This window comes from Varanus komodoensis, unplaced genomic scaffold (assembly GCF_004798865.1).
Source record: "Varanus komodoensis strain SLA01 unplaced genomic scaffold, ASM479886v1 scaffold140, whole genome shotgun sequence".
In the NCBI taxonomy this organism is placed as follows: Eukaryota; Metazoa; Chordata; class Lepidosauria; order Squamata; family Varanidae; genus Varanus; species Varanus komodoensis.
In genome coordinates this window covers 236,730-250,929 of record NW_025335410.1, presented here as the reverse complement: position 1 = coordinate 250,929, position 14,200 = coordinate 236,730, and the positions used below count along the sequence as shown (strand labels likewise).

Here is a 14,200-nt window from a genome sequence, read left to right as displayed (position 1 = left end):
CCCCATGCTTCCCTGATCCTTCCCAAACCTGCGGCCAAGCAAGGAGCTGGCTAGCTTTTCCCAAGCTGAGCAGTGGGTTCAGAGAAGCTGAGGGCTCCCGAATTCTTCCCCCAATGTCCTGAAAGTTACGGCTGAGCTGGGAGTCACCCAGCTCTTCCTCAGCAGGGTGGTGGGTTTCAGGGAAGCCAGGGGGCTGCCGCATGCTTCCCCGATCCTTCCCCAAGTTGTAGCAAAGCAGGGTGCTGCCTAGCAGTTCCCTAGCGGCTCAGTGGGTGCAGAGAAGCTGGGGGGCTGCCGAGTGCTACCTCCAGTATTCTGAAAGCTGCGGGCAAGCAGGGAGCTGACCAGCTCTTCCCAACCTGAGCGGTAGGTTCAGAGAAGCTGGGGGCAGCCAAATGCTTCCCCCACGGTTCTGAAAGCTACGACCAAGCCGGGAGCCACCTAGCTCTTCCTCAGCAGGGTGGTGGGTTTCAGGGAAGCCAGGGGGCTGCCGCATGCTTCCCCGATCCTTCCCAAAGCTGTCGCAAAGCAGGGTGCTGCCTAGCAGTTCCCTAGCAGCTCAGTGGGTGCAGAGAAGCTGGGGGGCTGCCGAGTGCTACCCCCAGTATTCTGAAAGCTGCGGGCAAGCAGGGAGCTGACCGGCTCTTCCCAACCTGAGCAGTAGGTTCTGAGAAGCTGGGGGCAGCCGCCTGCTTTCCCCACTATTCAGAAAGCTCGGGCTGAGCTGGGAGTTGCCTAGCTGCTCCCCTGCTGAGCTGTGGGTTTCAGACGAGCTGGGGAATGCTGGATGCTCACCCCACTTTTCTGAAAGCTACAGCCAAGCTGGGAGCCACCCAGCTCTTCCTCAGCAGGGTGGCGGGTTTCAGGGAAGCCTGGGGGCTGCCGCATGCTTCCCCGATCCTTCCCCAAGTTGTAGCAAAGCAGGGTCCTGCCTAGCAGTTCCCTAGCGGCTCAGTGGGTGCAGAGAAGCTGGGGGGCTGCCGAGTGCTACCTCCAGTATTCTGAAAGCTGCGGGCAAGCAGGGAGCTGACCAGCTCTTCCCAACCTGAGCGGTAGGCTCAGAGAAGCTGGGGGCAGCCAAATGCTTCCCCCACGGTTCTGAAAGCTACGACCAAGCCGGGAGCCACCTAGCTCTTCCTCAGCAGGGTGGTGGGTTTCAGGGAAGCTGGGGGCAGCCGGATGCTTCCCCGATCCTTCCCCAAGTTGTAGCAAAGCAGAGTGCTGCCTAGCAGTTCCCTAGCAGCTCAGTGGGTGCAGAGAAGCTGGGGGGCTGCCGAGTGCTACCCCCAGTATTCTGAAAGCTGCGGGCAAGCAGGGAGCTGACCGGCTCTTCCCAACCTGAGCAGTAGGTTCTGAGAAGCTGGGGGCAGCCGCTTGCTTTCCCCACTATTCAGAAAGCTCAGGCTGAGCCGGAAGTTGCCTAGCTGCTCCCCTGCTGAGCTGTGGGTTTCAGACGAGCTGGGGAATGCTGGATGCTTACCCCACTTTTCTGAAAGCAAGGAGCTGGCTAGTTCTTCCCAACCTGAGTGGTAGGTTCAGAGAAGCTGGGGGCAGCCGAATGCTTTCCCCACTGTTCTGAAAGCTACGACCAAGCCGGGAGCCACCCAGCTCTTCCTCAGCAGGGTGACGGGCTTCAGAGAAGCAAGGGGGCTGCTGCATGATTCCCCAATCCTTTCCAAAGCTGTAGCAAAGCAGGGTGCTGCCTAGCAGTCCCCTACCTGCTCAGTGGTTTCAGAGCAGCTAGGAGGGTCTGCAGAATATTTCCCCCACTGTTCTGAAAGCTGTGGGCAAGCAGGGGGCTGCCCAGCTCTTCCCAAGCTGACCGGTAGCTTCAGAGAACCTGGGGGTTGAGATGGGAGTTACCTAGCTGTTCATTCACAGGGCGGCAGGTTTCAGGGAAGCTGTGGCGCAGCCGCAAGCTTCCCCGATCCTTCCCAAACCTGCAGTGAAGCAGCCTGCTGACTAACTCTTCCTAAGCGGAGTGGTGGGTTTCGCAGAAGCTAGGGGGTCTGCTAGCCATTCCACAGCTGAGCAGTTGGTTCAGAGAGAGGCTGCCTTAATCATCTCCCCTTGTTCTCAAAGCCAGAACTCAGCAGCCAGCTCATAAGATTCTCCTTAGCTGAGCCCTTGTTTTCAGAAAGACAGAGCTGAATGGACCTGAAGGTTCTGATACCTTCCCTGTGAACCTGTTTGCTTCTGAGGTCAGGCACGGCTAGATGCTTTCCCCATCTATTTTAGAGCTACGATTGAGGGGGATGCCATTCAGCTCTTCCCAGCCCACCAATGAGCTTTGGGGATATTCTAGTAGCAATCTCTGCTCTGAGTATTGATGCTTTAGATCGAGATGTAAACCTGCTGGGGAGCTGGAAGAATCTCACATGACTTCTAGCTGAGCCTCAAGGAAACTGCCTCTCCATTTCCTAAACTAGGTAAGCAGTGAAGCTACCTTGGAGATTCTGGGTAGGTCTACGTGGCCACACAAGCTCTCCAGAGTAACTGCTATTCATTTGGGAAAGTGGTTGCTTATTTCCATGGTGGAGGTTGGGGGGGCGGGGGGGAGACTGCTCAAGAAGCCGAGGGAATCCCAGTTGGTTGGGAGGGGTTGGTGATAAAGTCTACTGACATTACAACTGCAAGATCTGATCAATCTAACATCTCCATTCCAAATAACTATCAGTAAGTATTGGCACAACACTAATTCAGTATGAAAATTAAGTCCCTGCACGATTAACTGACCATCAAATAAATTAATCAGCAAGCGGTAATCAAACATAACGATTTCATACTATAAGCATAGTTGATGTAAATTAAAATAATTAAAAATAATTCCCTTTTCCAATCAAAATTCAAAGAGAGTCTGCTACTAATCATTCAACCAACCAACCAACCTATCAATCCATCAATTATATTAAATGGTAAAAAAAGTTTCAATTGAAGGAAATAATCTGCCTCACAAAGACAAAATGAATTAAAATTCCAACCAAGGATAAAACAAACCAAATTAGAATGAAAAAGAAAGCATGCCATTTCCTCCTTCAACTGAGAGAACTTAAAAATGGGTGCCCTGGATACTTAAGAATATTTTAAAACTCAGCAATAAATTAAAGATTGGCTCCACAAATCCACTTTCACCTAAAATCTATGTCTTCTCAATTCATAAAAACAAGCAACTATAAAAGATTATTAAAATGCTTCTATATAAATACAGGCAAATTATTAATAAATACTCAGTTTACTCAAATGCTATAATCATTGCATAGTCTAATCTGCATTAAAAATGTTGAAAGAGATGATGAAAAAGAAACATCAGCCTCTTTTTTCCTTACCATGTCAACGTATGATTTCTGCATGAAAATTTGCACAAACCTCTAGAGCTTCAGAAACAATTGTCTAGGGAACAGATACTTTTTTCTTTTTGCCAAATGGTGAAAAAAATCTGAGTCATTTTGGGGAAAAAAACAGAAATCTTACAAAGACAGGTGTTATGTTGTTGTTTTCGAAACATATAGGACTATTTTCAGTCATGCAAAACCATTCTGCCCGATGCTAAAAAAACCACCAAACGAAACTTCAGGTCTTAAAATAAATGAAAACTGAGAAACGAATCTTAGCCACCTGCTGTCTTAATTCCCCCCAGAGCATTCCTATTTTCAGATCAGTCATTTTTGTTCCCCAAAAAGAAAAAATAGTTAATCTTTTAAGTAATTTTTTATCCATAGCTATAGTAAATTTATATTTTGATGCATATTAATTAGCAATGTTAACCTGATGTTAATTTTACTATATTTGAGGTGATTCGTTCAGGCTATTCACCCCTCCCCACAACTTCATAATTTGGCAAGAAATGTTAAGAGTCTAAGTCAGAAAGAATAAATGGATAGATCAACAAAAAAGAATTCTTTGATACGTTAATGGTTACTAAGCTTATTGTGATGTGAAATGTAGGAAAGAGCCTCTTTTACCCAGTGTACATTAAAATCTTGTTCACCAGATGAAGTAGGATATTTCCTATGAAAGTTCTTTCCACAAAACTTAGTCTGTTCTAGGAGCCCAATTTAGATCTAGATTTATCATTACTTAGAACAGACTCATTTATTTCAGTGAGACTATATGGCTGACATTACAGTATTTTAAGACTGATTTGTTAGATAGAATTAAAGGAACGGATTAAAGAACAAATTATTAAGAAAGAATGACTCTGGAGAGAGACTTGGAGACAAACAAAGAGAGGAAAGAACTGAAGAAGAACCGATTATTTTTCAAAGCGCTATTTGATTCCTGCATTCAAGCTTTGGTACACTAACAAAGAGACTAAGAACACACTCAAGGGACAAAGAACCTTCTGTCAGTAAATCTGTAACGTATTTCATCCTGCAGTTCGTACAGATTCTGAAAATGCTTTAGAGATCAGAAAAACTGAGATGGTGAAAGAATGAAGTTCTGTATAGAACTTCCTCTCGAAACAAAAATCGCATTCATGCAGTGAACAATGTTAGATTTAAATCAGAAGAATATTGATTTACCTGAAGAAACGATGACCTGGGTTCCTGCTCCCCAGACATCAAAGCCATAGTTACACAGTAACACAATAGACTTGGAACAGTGTACTTAATATTCTAAGGACAGGTGTTATAAAGGAAAAATCTAGAACTTAGGTGATCCCTTCTTTCAAGCCCTTTGGTCCCAGTAAATTAAAAGCATCCCCTTTATTTTCAAATGAGTTTTTCTCCACTCTAATCTCTTAGAAGAAATCAAATAAATTACCCATATATATATATATATTTACCCATATGTATGGGTAATTTACATATACCAATTTTCCCCACTACAGTCTTGAAATTTCTTTGTAGAGCATATTACAAGTACAATTTTGTTAATGCCAGTCTTTCTGGACTCTTGTAAATATATAGAAAACATATTAAAAGGTTTTCACAAAGGGGAAAAATTACAGTAGCTATAAAGAAAGGTGAATGGGAGAGTAATTTTGGTATTTGTCTTATCAGCTATATGCAAAACTAAATATTCAGTTCTCAATAAAAAATCACAAAGAAAAATAGTTCTAAGTGGGTACATCAGGAGGAAAAGTTTTTACCTGATGTAACGGTGACGGTGGTGCCTTGTCCCCAGTGGTCAAACCAGCCATCACATTGGAATTTGTTTATGGGTAGATCCTACAAGAACCTTGTTTTCTCAGGCAATTTATTAGCTGATTAATTCTACTGCTCAGTTTGAAGGCTGAACTTCTAAACACATTTATTTGGAAGAAAACCCCATGGCACTCAATGGGACTTTCTTCCAAGAAAACATGTATAGAATAAGCCTATAAGAAAGTTTTAAGATTTTCAGAAGTTGGCTACATAAAAGTCTACACCTATTTTACATTTCAGTCCTAGGCACTTGAAGTAAATTAGAAGTAAATTGTAATGATTTAAATGAAAAAAAAAATGCTTTCTTTTCACGCAAGTGAGTTTAAGATTGTGATTTGACAGTATTATATGAATATGAGAACTGTCTTTCTGGATTGGACCAAAGGTCCAGGCGCTCCAAATTCTATCCCAGGCAGTCATCCTAAAATTCTGGGACAATCTCATTAAACTAAATTGGACTCCCCTTGACTAGTACCATGGCCTTTCCTTAGTTCCTAGAAACAGTCCCCAGCAGGAATCCCGCAATCCCGACACGTCACAATAGAAAAGACTAACTTTACAAACTTAGGGAAAAACAAGAAAAATGCAGTTGACAATAAGGAGGTTTAAAAGGAATTAAAAATCATACCTGAAGTGACGACGACCATGGTCCCTGACCCCCAGTAGTCCATGTAGTCACACTACCTCAACCCTTTCTATGCCATGTACAAAAACCTAATGAGGGATACTGTTGTCCTTTACAACCTACGCCAGTTCTCACTATTTCCTAAATGATTGTTTTGTTTTGGGGGGAACTTTAATTGCCCGAAGACACAGAACAGAAGTAGATTTTAATTTTCCCAGAACTAACCAGATGCTTCAATAACAGCAACAAAGAGTTGCCCGACAACTGAAAGACCAACAGATTTATTCTGGCAAAATATTTGGTAGTTTTTTTTTTGTCTTAAGACCCAATTAAGGTAAAACCTCAAGATGCCAAAATAGTCTTTCTTTCTTTGGTTACAAATGACTGTGTTAGTTACTTTTCTAGAATTAGATGTTTTGATGAAAAAGTTAGTGGCTTTGGGATATACATTCCTAGATTTAGGTTAGGTTACATAAACACTGAAGCTACATTGGTTAAGATACTTATTTTAACCCATTGATGTCTTATTTAAGAACATTGATTATTCTGGAGTAACCAGGTGATGAAAGACAGTCTAAGCTACTAGACTTCTATTTATCTGACAATCAATTTGAACAGGGGAGTGGGGAGATAAAAACAGCACAAAATTCTTAAAAAAATACCAGATAGAATGGAGAAACAAATCTGACTTACCACTGGTCACTGTAACTATGGCACCTTGACCCCAGATGTCAAAAGCATCGTCACAGTGGTAATAATCTGTGTCTCAGATGTCTAAAAATATGTTCCCTCAGACCTCAAATTGTCAGAGGTGTCACCTGTCCATCTATTCGACATTTTGTATTTTATACTATACAAAAGTGCACAACTGCATTCTCTCCCTCTTTTCATTAAAACTATATTTCCTATAGGGACCTCTCCCCAGCTTGTGTTTAAGACATTTAGAAAGGATAAAGTGACAAAGACCTTACTGAAAAAAAATCTGGATTAAATATTAAAATCAATGGAAAAAATGAAATAGAAAATCTTTACCTGAAGTTACAGTCACTGTGGTCCCTTGACCCCAAACATCAAATGCAGCATAGTAATCACATTGATTACTTTGCTAACACTGCAGGAACAAAAACTGAACAAGATTTTTCTGTCACTAAGAAAAAGACTACTATACCAATATGATGACATCGGTCATTCTTTTCAGAATATTGAGTAAATCCAAAGTGGATTAAATCCACTTGGACTCAGAGAATTGTCTGTTCAGTTTTCCATGCTATTTCATAATTTTCTGAACTATTTTATAATAAATTGGTTATTAACCAGTGCTCCCAAAAGGTCACTATTTCTTTTAAAAAGTTATATCTATTCATGAAAGTTTGGAAAGCGAGGGAATTCAGAAACTGGTTTCTAATTCTTCTAAACCTCTGATAGTAACATGGGAACAACATAGATCTGCCTGTTCAGTATTTAGGCAAAGAGAGTTTTTATGGGGCAAACATTTACAGCACTTAAGAATAAAATTTATTACCTGAGGTAACGGTTACGATAGTGCCTCGTCCCCAGAAGTCAAAGATGCACAGAAGTACTTTTGACTTTTGACTTTAGCATGAAATCCCCCTCTTTCTTACACACACACATGTTAACTCAAATGTCAACTATTTGCTTATTTCACTGGCAAGAAACTGTTTTTGGGCGAAAAAGTACCATAAAGACCAGATACAGTAGTCAAAAGCATACCGGTTGTAAACTGTAAATTGTTGCCTAAACTTCTCTGTTCAAATACCCCTGCAAAAGCTGACCTCAAAAATGGAAACTCCAAAGGAATTCATGTCGGAGAGAAGAACTTGATTGAAAAATGAGATACTTACCTGTTGTGACAGTAACCATGGCGCCTTGTCCCCAGGAATCGAAAGCCCTGTCACACACTAACTCTCTTCTCTAAGGGATCTAAAAATTTTCGCTCTAACTTTGGCTGCTTTTTGTGCAAGATACTGTCCTACTCTGGGCTTATCCTATGACCTGAACATTTATTCCAGGGTTTCCCTGATAGATTTCTGTTAAATAAATATTCCTGGCCTACATGGAAATAGGGTTTATTATTTTATTTATTAAAACTTTTATATGCCGCCCCATTCGCCGAAGCCTCGGGGCGTCTCACAACATAAAAAAAAACAATAATAACAATATAAAATAAATAACAATATAAAAGAAGTCGCCCTGGCCAGATAAAATAAGCAAAAACTGTTAATTAAAATGACGCTTAAATAAAAAGGTCTTCGCTTGGCGCCGAAAAACAAATAACGACGGCGCCAGGTGGACCTCTCTGGGTTCCAGGGCCACATAGCATCTGGGTCATATTGCAATAACACATGGACAAATCCAAGCAATGATATGAAGAAGAAAATGTTTACCTGAAGTCACTATCATTCCCTGTGCCACCTACTTCCAAGTCACTGCACAATGACGGATTTTATATAACAAAAATGTAGTTCTTTGCCCAATTGACTAGTACCATGGCCTTTCCTTAGTTCCTAGAAACAGTCCCCAGCGGGAATCCTGAAATCCCGACACGTCACAATAGAAAAGACTAACTTTACAAATTTAGGGAAAAACAAGAAAAATGCAGTTGACAATAAGCAGGTTTAAAAGGAATTAAAAATCATACCTGAACTGACGACGACCATGGTCCCTGACCCCCAGTAGTACATGTAGTCACACTACCTCAACCCTTTCTATGCCATGTACAAAAACCTAATGAGGGAACAAATTTAGTTTGTTCTAGGAAAACAAACCTTTACAACACTATCCTAGATATCTCTATTCAAAAGCAAATCCAAAGCAATCTTCTAAAGAAATGGCTCAGGATTGCAACTGCGGATGTAGTTTTCTGTCTTACAACTTTTTGGTACAAAAGAGTCTCAAAATTCATTTTCAGAGTAGCCAGTTGGTAAATTGTAACAGACAGAAAGAAATTCAAGAATCAATGGGGCAAAGGGCTGGTCATGATGATAGGTCTGCCTTAAGACAATGTATTTCACTGAAATGCTGATCCTAGATTGCACAAAAAACAAACCAAAAAGAAACCACAAAAAACCTAGTTTGGACAGAAGGATTCCAATTAAAGATAAGAATCAAGAACTTACCTGATGTGACTGTGACTTGGGTTCCTTTCCCCCAGTACTCGAAGTAGCACGTCATCCAACTCTCTTTTAATGGATGTGCAAATTTTCATTTCAGTCTGGTCTTAAGGTTCAACTGCTACTCCAAATGGGTGTTGCATTTTAACTAGTATTACAGACCTATTTTGTCCCCACTGGTTATTGTTCCACATACATTAATGCCCCGATTAATATGTTAAAAACTTTGTTAGATACTCTGTTGTTTTCTTGACTTGGAGAGAAGCTCTGCTTAGAAAATTGAGTCATTTTATCTGACTTACTGGAACATAGGAGAACAAAAGTTGCATTGGGTGCAACTCATCTCATGAAGGACTGAAGAATTATTTCTTGGGTGCTTCCTGGATTCTTTAGATGTAGGTGATCAGAGTCCTCCCACAACCTCCCACAAGGATGAGGGAGATGGCCTCTTCCAGAGCAGAGAGGAGAAATCCATGGATGTGTAAGAAATGCTTGGAAAGCATGGATAAGAAAGCAACAAAGGCAAAGAGGAAGGAAAACTGGTTGAGTGGGTTCAGATGTTAGAGAGAGCAAGCTTGACCCAGTTTTCAACAGAGGAGAGCCATCTGTATCACAGAGCCATTAAATGCAGGTCATAAGGGATCAATCAGAGAGCTCAAAGGTGAGGATCAATGAGAACTCTTTTGCTCACTTAAAGGACATTGCTTGGTTATTTCTGCCAGGGAGCATTTGCATCTAACAATTGGCATGATAACTGTGCTGGATTTCCTGCCATGAACCACCAGCAATAAATAAATAAAAATTAATAGCACCAAGAAGCATCTTGGCACAGTCTGAAAAATGATTCAGAAAAGCCTGGCCACATACTTTATCTCAAATTTCTCAGGTTTCCGTTGCACTTTTATTTTCTTTTTTAAGCAAGCTTCTGGGTAGAGCATGAAGGAAGGAAATACTTATCCTCTTTCAGAACATGAGATCCTAATTCCTCGGTCATGTTCTTGCTAGGTTTGTTCAGTTAGAGTCTTGTTTTTTATTATTATTATTATTATTATTATTATTATTATTATTATTATTATTATTATTATTATTATTACATTTCTATGCCGCCCCTTGCCAAAGCCTCGGGGCGGCTTACAACACAATAAATTACCCAGAAAGCTTGTATTATGACACATGCACAGTTTTGATCCTATCTTGGTCACTAGCCTATGGTGTTAGACACAACCCTCCCAACTCACAGGCTTGGGGTCATCCAGAGCAAAGCAGGATGTGCCCCCCCCCCCCCCAATCCTCTCCTCCTGCATTTTGTGCTGGACAAACACCTTTGCCCATTTTGCTGGAATGTCTCAGAAGGGGAGCAAAGAAAGCTGGAGAGGCCTAGGATAACTCATACCAGGGACGTGCCGCTCTCCTTCCTTTCCTTGAAAATGGCCCCTTTTCTCCCCTCTGCCAGGCTGTCCTCCTGATCCTATGGAGCAGCTGCTGCAGTTCTTTCTGGACCCACTGCAAGGAGGGAAGGAGCAGCTCGGTCTCGTGAGGCTGGAGCACTCTTTCTAATTACTCACACAGGTACAGACAATGCAGGTTTAAAGCCTTTTATTCTAAACATTTCAAAGATAATCAGGCAATGGATAATACAGGAGCAGTCAATGGTAGTTCTAAGCAACACAGTTGCCCCCTCCTTTCTGACCTCTCTCAGATTTATGATGTACTCTTAACCCGACGGGAACGGACCTTCCCCCGGGGGCTAGATAAACTCCTCTCCCTCCTTTGACTTTGCCTCTCTTCTAATTGGCCCAAGCGCCGAAGTCTTCTCCTCAGCTGGGCATTCTCCATGGCAACGGACACTCCCACGGCCGGCTCATGAACGTTACCAGGAACTTGTATAAAAACTTCATCAGAGTCAGGTGGCGGCGGGGTGTGTGTGTGTGTGTGTGTGTTTGTGCCATGCGCACCAAGTAGAAATCTTCTTGCTCTAAAGCAGGAGTCTCAAACTCAACTTACCTGGGGGCCGCTGGAAGTAGAGTCTGGGTGAGACTGAGGTGCATCAAGTATTCCACCACCACGGTGGTGGTGAGCCGCTCATCCCGCGGCCGGCCCGGGTGCTACCGGCGCTTTGAAGGCCACAGGGCCCCTCCCCCGTGCCCTGCCCGTCCCGGCAATTGGCCCGTGGGCCCGCGAGTTTGAGACCCCTGCTCTAAAGCCTGACTCTCGCTGGGAGTTTCTTGCACTCTTACACATGCTAACGACTCCTCTGAGTCATTAGGCACGACACTCTCCAATCACGGTTCTGAGTTTGGAGCACCATCTCCAACCACAGATCTGGGATTGCCAACTATCCTATAGCTCATCCAATGCACTGTATGGGCCATAGGACTGCTGTCTTATTTATCCATATATCTATGAAATGCATTATCCAGATTTTATAGTAAATAAACTCAAAGGTGGGAAAAATGAATAAAGTGTGATAAACTCATGCTATAGGCACTCAATCTGCCCAGGAAAGATGACTTACTGTACAGATTAGAAAGGTAACCACTCCGACTCTCTCTGTTTCTCTGTAATAAGCATAAATAAATTTATATTGAGAGGCAGATGAAGATTATGTAAGATGCCTTGAGTTCCTTCCAAGGAAAAAAAGCTGAGATATAAATTTAAGAAATAAATAATTAATACAAACTGCAGCATCCAATAGAAAATGCTGTATTGAAAAAGTCATCATCATACAGCTTTTCTTTTCTTTTTAAATTTGATTTGTATCCTACCCTATTGCAAATCAAGACAGCATACTAGGGTGTGGCAGAAATACCTCCCACATTTTAAAGGATAAAAAAAGGAAAAAGAAACAACATTTATTAAAAATTAATTTCACTATTGTCTAAACAAAGGGTTACAGTTTTTATTCGTTTGGTTTTAAAAATTACATCCTCCAAATGGTGGCCTCTATTCACTATACACTGTTGTAGATGATTTCTGAAGTTTTCCATCACTTGAAGAGTTATTCCAGGAGGTATTTCTGCAATCTTTTGATGAATAGCATCCTTTAATTCTTCAATGGTACCCTGTCAATGTTTGTAGACCTCTGCTTTCAAGTTACCCCAGAGAAAAAAATCACAGGGGTTGAGATCGGGTGAGTGTGCAGGCCATTCAATGTCACCGCGTAAGGAAATCAAACGTCCTGGAAAATTTCCCTCAGAGCTTCCATTAATCTTCTTGCTGTGTGCACAGTGGCTCCATCTTGCTGAAACCACACATCCTGATTGCAAAGGTCATTTACTTTTGGTTCCAGAAAAGTCTGCAGCATCTCCACATACCGGTCAGATGTTACTGTAACTGAGTGGTTTCTCTCCTCAAAAAAATAGGGTCAGACAATCCCAAGGCAGAAGCATGTTTACGAGTTGAACATGTAGGAGACTGAGTAACAGAAAGTCTCACAGCTTGAATACTTTCTGGAGTTCGAGCCCTTTGAGGTCTTCCAGGTGGCTTTAAGTGCTGAACCTGTGGCTCTGAAATTTGCAACCCATAGCAGTATTGTTTTTCTATCCGGAACAGCATTCCGACCTAACATGTAATGACTTCGAAAAGTTCTCAGTGTTGCAATTACAGATTCAGCATTCTTCAAAAACTCTGCTACAGCAAAAGCACACTGTGCACCAGTCCAAACCATATTGCTAGATGTGGGTAAATGAAAAAAAAAAAAAAAGGGACGTCATTAGCTAAATGAAGACATCATTGGCACTTGCATAAGTTCATTAGCAACACATAGGTGAAAGTTTAAAATGTGGGAGGTATTTCTGCCGCACCCTGTAAAAAGCAGAGACATCACCCGGCCGACAAAAGTGTGTATAGTCAAGGCTATGGTTTTCTTGGTTGCAATGTATGGCTGTGAAAGCTGGACCTTAAGGAAGGCTGTGCGCCGAAGAATTAAGGCCTTTGAATTGTGGTGCTGGAGGAGACTCCTGAGAGTCCCTTGGTCTGCGAGGAGATCGAACCAGTCAGTCTTAGAGGAGAGCTACCCTGACTGCTCTTTAGAAGGCCAGATACTGAAGGTGAAACTCAAATAGTTTGGCCACCTAATGAGAAGGAAGGACTCCCTGGAGAAGAGCCTGATGCTGGGAACAATTGAGGGCAAAAGAAGAAGGGGGCGGCAGAGGATGAGGTGGCTGGATGGAGTCACTGAAGCAGTGGGTGTGAGCTTAGGTGGACTCCAGGGGATGGTGGAGGACAGGAAGGCCTGGAGGAATGTTGTCCATGGGGTCGCGATGGGTTGGACACAACTTTGAGACTAGCAACAACAATAACAACAACAAGCAACATACTATCCAATAACTACCCAGGTTCTCTGGGGAGTTAACAAAAGTTGAGAAAAAATGTAGGAATTAGGGATAACATGCTATTATGAAATAATGCAATGCAATGCAATATATTACAATACTTTTCATTTATTGAAAGTGTGTGTGTGTGTGTGTGTGTGAGAGAGAGAGAGAGAGAGAGGGAGGGAGGGAGGGAGGGAGGGAGAGAGAGAGAATTCTTCAGATCTCTTAGGGGGAAAGTAGCCTGATTTCTGCAAAATCTGAACATTTTCAGGTGTAGTTCAGGTGTTGTGCAGCCTGGTGGTGAGGCAGTTTGGTCCTGAAACTCACTGGGTGACTGTGGGTCAGACACTCACCAGAGGGATGTTTCTGTGAGGATAAATTGGAACTTTGTAGGTTGCCTTGAGTTCCTTGCAAGAAGAAAAAGGCAGACTATAAATGCAATGTAATAATAATAATGGCAAAATGTTATTTCCATCTCAAAGGCAGTATTCCTAGGTGCACCTGATGTCAGGAAAAGTAGGTGGGTGGGACATGACATAGATGCACACATTTGTGCCTAGTGTGGAGGGAGAAAGAAGACGGAAAGAAATTGTCTTCCTCTCTCACAGCAGAACATGTGGTCACTCCATGAAGCTCCCATGGTGAGAGATTCAGGAGAGAGAAAGGAATGTCATCTTCATACTGCACGTAACTATGGAATTGGGCTTCCACAAGATTTGTGTGTAGCCACCAGACTGGGATGTCTTGAAAAGGGGATTGGGCACCACATATACCATAAGGAAGGCTGAGTGCCGAAGAATTGAGGCCTTTGAATTGTGGAGCTGGAGAAGACTCCTGCAACTCCTTTGGACTGCAAGGCGATCAAACTGGTCAGTCCTAGAGGAGATCAACCCTGACTGCTCTTTAGGAGGCCAGATCCTGAAGGTGAAACTCAAATATTTTGGCCACCTAATGAGAAGGAAGGACTCCCTGGAGAAGAGC

General features: G+C 42.5%; 1 protein-coding gene and 1 gene segment (V, D, J or C); both read right to left on the bottom strand.

Annotated features, from left to right (window-relative positions):
- The window catches only part of LOC123020110, a 37,864-nt gene extending 34,420 nt beyond the window's left edge, over positions 1-3,444 (bottom strand). Inside the window, exon 1 of the C gene segment in view lies at positions 3,327-3,444.
- LOC123020129 overlaps positions 1-14,200 on the bottom strand; it is a 130,768-nt gene that overhangs the window by 76,420 nt on the left and 40,148 nt on the right. Inside the window, exon 3 of the mRNA XM_044423552.1 lies at positions 8,910-8,992. Within this exon, the coding sequence (XP_044279487.1) occupies positions 8,910-8,992 (83 nt within the window). The remainder of the gene's footprint in view (positions 1-8,909; positions 8,993-14,200) is intronic.